Here is a 6,335-nt window from a genome sequence, read left to right as displayed (position 1 = left end):
GACAGACAGACACACGGACCAATGGCTGAAACTTTGGATTTAGGCTCTAGGGACCTCAAAACGTGTTTTGACACTAAAAACTGACCATCGAAAATTTGACCCGATTACATTACTTTCCTTCCTATAGGATAAGGAAAGTAAAAAGAGATGAAAATATCATGGAGGTGTAACAGACAGGAGATATGAGAAAAGAGAGACAGTGAATGCTCGTTTGACACGATAGAGAAAAAACGCCTAAAGATTTCCTAAAATGTAGGTGCTAGCTGCTACATTACTATTTTGTCCAGGCGAGACCTAAAGATTTACCTAGGGTTTACCTAGTAATTGCCTATGAAAAACAAAAAGCCTTTGCTGAAGGTGTGTTTTGCTGGAAAAATAAGGTTTGCCTAGTAAATGCCTAAGAAAAACAAAAAACCTTTTCTGAAAGGGTGTTTTGCTTGGAAAAAAAAAAAAAAAAAACTGGAAAATAATTCCATTTATTAATTTACGAAAAAATCCCACTTTTAACATAGTTAGATACTAGATAGCCTTTGATAACTGACCCCAACAAAAAACACCTTTTAATTAGCCAATACAAAATACACAGTTTAAAATATGTGGATTACTTGATTTTCCCCCACCCCAGAGTATTGTTAAGCAATGAAAAAGCATCCTTGCTTCTTAGAAACTGTGATGCAATTGAATGGGGTGGGGAAAATTAACAAACTGATGGTGAAATCACTAGAAAGTTTTCTGAGAAAAATGAAGTCAAAATTTCATGATTCCTAATAAAATAACTTGAGTTTAAGTTCTTCTTTCATGTATTGAATCTGGCAAAAAAGAGTGTGGCCTTGTTAGTAGAAAAAAAAAACATAACTTTCTAGTGATACCAACATCAAATGGGGTAACAAAGTTATCAATTAATATTTATTTCAAAACCAAACACGTTCAATATTATTGGTTCCTCCCTTACCAAAATCATTTCAGACTATATAACCGTCGTATGTATGAAAGCCAAACTAAAGTTTAACTTAAGACGAACAATGTTGCCAATTTCATGTCATTTCTTGAGATAACTGGCTAGATTTCATGAAATTTGGCAAGATTTTCATTTCAAGTTAAACTAAAGTTTATCTTTAGACTTCATACATACAGCGGTGACTGGTTCAAACTTGACTTTGCAGAATTGGAAAAAAAAAAAAACAAACAAACACAGGTAATGTGCCTAATATTCCAGTAAAATTGAACGTGTCAGGTGGGAAATCCAGTGAAGGCAGGTTATTTTGGGACGAAAAAACGAACAGTACCTACAATGGTGTTCGTTTAGACAGCTAAAACAGGACTGAAAAGTCCCTTTAGTCCAGCAGTAGGCTACTACTATTGTGGTCAAAGTCTCTAACAATATTGACGATAAATTTCCATACCTCGGCTGGGATTAAACCCATGTCTTCTTAAATACTTGGCGAGCGTTTTGACCACAACACCACCGAGAGGCAGAAAACCTGCCTTCACTGTGTTTTCACAGATTAACTCAGGAAACGTGAAGAAGATCTACAATAGTTCCAAATACAAAGTCAACTCACCTTGGATCCCCGTTCATTAAAAATAATTTCTACATCTAGGATTGGCCCGAATTGCTGAAAGAAAAACAAAACAACAGGAAATTAGTCATGAGATAGATTGATAGAATATATTGTCATCCAAAATGCAGATTTACATAAGTGTATTGGCCATGTATTGCCAAAAAGTGGCTCAAAAGTTGGCCATGTAGAGTCAATTGGCCATGTAGAGCCAAAAAGTGGCTCAAAAGTTAGTAACATTTGACTCAATGACTCATACAAACAGACAGACATATCAAATTAAGTAAAAGGCACGTAATAAGGTGACTTTTTAGTCCATTTATTCCCACTAGAGCAGGATAAACAACTACCTATTCTGCCGTGCTAAGCGAAAACGCCGTATGTCAAAAAAATCGATTTTTGGTTCTTGGTGCCAAATGGTTCCTATGATCTTAAATTTTGATCCTATATTTTTTTTCTTTATTCTAAACCCCTTAAAAACCACTAAAACTTTTTGCCGTATGTCAAAAACGTATGTTTGCCGTATAGATTGAAATCTTTAAACTCGATTTCCCGAAAGTAGGGTTTTTTGACATACGGCGTTTTCGCTTAGCACGGCAGTATTCTATTCTGTCAAAGAGCATACCCAGTAGCCCGGTATAATCAAAAGTCTCTCTGCTTTCTTCACCAAAAACAAGCGCTTTCAGCTGTAAAACCCACGCGAATGTTCCTTTTCAATACCACTGTCTTTCTCCCTCATCTCCAAAATCCCTCAGAATACCTTCCCTGCCAAAATTTCCCTCTCCCTAAGATCCCTCTGACCCATCCTCCCAAAAACCCATACCTTTCCTCCAAGTCTTTCATCGTTCTTTCGCGCTTTCCCCACCAAAACAAGTTTTTCACATGTAAAACCCACACGTAAATGTATATGTTCTTCCCAATACCACTGCCTTTCCGGTCCGGTCCAGAAATTCCTCCAACACTACTTCCTCTGCCCCCCCAAAAATCCCTCCAGATATCCCCCCTCTGTCCCACAATATCTGACCCATTCCTCCCAAAAACCCATTCATTCCCTTCATCGTTCCTTTCCTATTTCTGTACTAAAACAAACCCCTTCAGTTGTAAAACCCACGCGTAAATTCCCTCCCAATAGAACTTCCTCTGTACTATAAAACCCTCTCTCTATCCCAAAAAACCCTACAAATATGTCCCCTCTGTTCCAAAGATCCTCCAATAGCCTTTCCCTTCTAAAAATCCACCCATTTGTCCCAACCTCTCTGACCCGTCCCTCCCAAAACCCATTTCTTCCCTCAAGTCTTTCATCGTTCCATCTCCAATTTTTCCCAGTTTCTCTCCAGAACTTCCTCTGTACTATAAAACCCTCTCTCTATCCCAAAAAACCCTACAAATATGTCCCCTCTGTTCCAAAGATCCTCCAATAGCCCTCCCCTTCTAAAAATCCACCCATTTGTCCCAACCTCTCTGACCCGTCCCTCCCAAAACCCATTCATTCCCTCAAGTCTTTCATCGTTCCATCTCCAATTTTTCCCAGTTTCTCTCGAGAAGAGACACAATACTTCCCATTTAGGTGCTGGGTCAACACGAGAACACCAGAAAGTAACCCGTTGAAATATTTGCAATCGAAATATATTTGATGGAATGATAAGAAAGGTACCAAGTATCACTAGATCATGTTTATTTTGGTACGCCAAATTTTGGACACCTTGTACAAAGCTGTATTTCTAAACCTCGGGAGAAAACACTATATTTTGCATACATCTCGTACTATATGCATAGATATAATATAAATATGCATTCAAGATACAAGCTATGGGGGAAAATTATTTGTACATCACAGAAAATAACGGGATGGGAGGAATATGAAATGCATAATTCCGCTCGAGCTTTTATAACATGGTTGTTTAGGATCTTCTGAAACTTTGAGCTTTCAAAGTTCTCTGATGTATTTATACTTTATGAACATTGTGTACATTAATTTTTGGTGTACACGTATGTTGTATAAGTATTTTAAATATAGGAGTCCCTGGAGTCGCTCAAACTTATCCGTCTAGAAAACGAATTGTATATAATTTACATCACTCTTTGCATAAATATCTAAATATATATACAGGTTGCTATAAAAGATGACGTACCAAAACTAAAGGGATGACTTTACTGAGGTAAAATGAGACATTTTTCTCTATAAAGTTATTATTCTGATCTTCTTTTTCTCCGCCTTTGTCCGTGTACAGACGGGGTCGGCGTTTTTCGTCAGCCTCTCAATCAGCCCTGACTAGGGTGATAGCTTTGGACTGACATTTGGTTTTGGCTACAAATTTTACGAGTGGGTGCCCTTCGCACTCAACCTTTGCTATTTCTTTAGCAGGGGAAATTCAGGCTGGTATATTCCCTGTTAAAAGTTTAGTCTGCGAGAATAAAGGGATCTTTCAGTCCTATGCTGGCAGTATAAACAAAGTATATTCTATGTACTCACCCCGAACATGGCACGCAGGTCCGGATCTCGGAACCGGAACGGTATATTGAACACATGCAGTCGCTTGGGCTGATTCTTGGCCGAGTCCGGATAGTCCGGCCCTATATATTCTATTCTATGCACTATGTATATTCTATTCTATTCTATGTACTCACCCCGAACATGGCACGCAGGTCCGGATCTCGAAACCGGAACGGTATATTGGACACATGCAGTCGCTTGGGCTGATTCTTGGCCGAGTCCGGAGAGCCTGGGCCGGGACCCGGCGTGCTTCCGTTCTCAATGAGCGCCAGGGCGAGGTTGTTGGCCGCAGCTTGCTGTTGGGCTGCGGCATGTTGTTGTGCCGCGGCTACTTGTTGTGCCACCGCGACGGCGACGGCATGTTGTTGGGCGGCTACCTGTGAAGAAGAAGAAGACGGAAGCTGATTCACCGCTTTTTAAACACAGTGACCTCAAAACTCTATAAACAGAAAAGCTAACGGTAATAACATTGAATGCACCACTTTCTGATGGATCACTGAAGTTAAGTAACGTTGGGCGTGGTAATAGTATCCGGATGGGTGACCATCTGAACACTGATGGAATGATAAGAAAGGCACCAAGTATCACTAGATCATGTTTATTTTGGTACGCCAAATTTTGGACACCTTGTACAAAGCTGTATATCTAAACCTCGGGAGAAAACACTATATTTGGCATACATCTCATACCTCATACTATATGCAAAGATATAATATATGCATTCAAGATACAAGCTATGGGGGAAACATTATTTGTATATCATAGAAAATTAAAACGGGATGGGAGGAATATGAAATGCATAATTCCGCTCGAGCTTTTATAACATGGTTGTTTAGGATCTTCTGAAACTTTGAGCTTTCAAAGTTCTCTGATGTATTTATACTTTATGAACATTGTGTACATTAATTTTTGGTGTACACGTATGTTGTATAAGTATTTTAAATATAGGAGTCCCTGGAGTCGCTCAAAACTTATCCGTCTAGAAAACGAATTGTATATAATTTGCATCACTCTTTGCATAAATACCTAAATATATACAGGTTGTTATAAAAGATGACGTACCAAAACTAAAGGGATGATTTTAATGAGGTAAAATGAGACATAAAGTTATTATTCTGATCTTCTTTTTCTCCGCCTTTGCCCGTGTACAGACGGGGTCGGCATTTTTCGTCAGCCTCTCAATCAGCCCTGACTAGGGTGATTGCTTTGGACTGATATTTGGTTTTGGCTACAAATTTTACGAGTGGGTGCCCTTCGCACTCAACCTTTGCTATTTCTTTAGCAAGGGAAATTCAGGCCGGTATACTCCCTGTTAAAAGTTTAGTCTGCGAGAATAAAGGGATCTTTCAGTCCTATGCTGGCAGTATAAACAAAGTATTTCTTGGCCGAGTCCGGATAGTCCGGCCCTATATATTCTATGTACTATGTATATTCTATTCTATGTATATACTCACCCCGAACATGGCACGCAGGTCCGGATCTCGGAACCGGAACGGTATATTGGACACATGGAGTCGCTTGGGCTGATTCTCAGCAGAGTCCGGATAGTCCGGCCCTATATATTCTATTCTATGTACTATGTATATTCTATTCTATGTATATACTCACCCCGAACATGGCACGCAGGTCCGGATCTCGGAACCGGAACAGTATATTGGACACATGGAGTCGCTTGGGCTGATTCTTGGCGGAATCCGGATAGTCCGGCCCTATATATTTTATTCTATGTATATTCTATTCTACGTACTCACCCCGAACATGGCACGCAGGTCCGGATCTCGGAACCGGAACGATATATTGGACACATGCAGTCGCTTTGGCTGATTCTTGGCCGAGTCCGGATAGTCCGGCCCTATATATTCTATGTACTATGTATATTCTATTCTATGTACTCACCCCGAACATGGCACGCAGGTCCGGATCTCGGAACCGGAACGGTATATTGGACACATGGAGTCGCTTGGGCTGATTCTTGGCCGAGTTCGGATAGTCCGGCCCTATATATTCTATTCTATGTACTATGTATATTCTATTCTATGTACTCACCCCGAACATGGCACGCAGGTCCGGATCTCGGAACCGGAACGGTATATTGGACACATGGAGTCGTTTGGGCTGATTCTTGGCCGAGTTCGGATAGTCCGGCCCTATATATTCTATTCTATGTACTATGTATATTCTATTCTATGTAGTCACCCCGAACATGGCACGCAGGTCCGGATCTCGGAACCGGAACGGTATATTGGACACATGGAGTCGCTTGGGCTGATTCTTGGCCGAGT

General features: G+C 40.3%; 1 protein-coding gene across 1 annotated transcript in view; it reads right to left on the bottom strand.

Annotated features, from left to right (window-relative positions):
• Positions 1 to 6,108, bottom strand: part of LOC103507851 (sex determination protein fox-1-like) — a 19,717-nt gene extending 13,609 nt beyond the window's left edge. The window contains exons 1-7 of the mRNA XM_026822616.1: positions 6,100 to 6,108; positions 5,950 to 6,018; positions 5,662 to 5,730; positions 5,508 to 5,576; positions 4,188 to 4,430; positions 4,033 to 4,101; positions 1,563 to 1,616 (exon numbers count right to left, since the gene is read on the bottom strand). Coding sequence (XP_026678417.1) covers positions 1,563 to 1,616; positions 4,033 to 4,101; positions 4,188 to 4,430; positions 5,508 to 5,576; positions 5,662 to 5,730; positions 5,950 to 6,018; positions 6,100 to 6,108 — 582 coding nt within the window. The remainder of the gene's footprint in view (positions 1 to 1,562; positions 1,617 to 4,032; positions 4,102 to 4,187; positions 4,431 to 5,507; positions 5,577 to 5,661; positions 5,731 to 5,949; positions 6,019 to 6,099) is intronic.
• Positions 6,109 to 6,335: the final 227 nt, after the last annotated feature.

This window comes from Diaphorina citri, unplaced genomic scaffold (genome assembly GCF_000475195.1).
Source record: "Diaphorina citri unplaced genomic scaffold, Diaci psyllid genome assembly version 1.1 scaffold346, whole genome shotgun sequence".
NCBI lineage: Eukaryota > Metazoa > Arthropoda > Insecta > Hemiptera > Psyllidae > Diaphorina > Diaphorina citri.
This window is presented reverse-complemented; position numbering and strand designations above follow the sequence as displayed.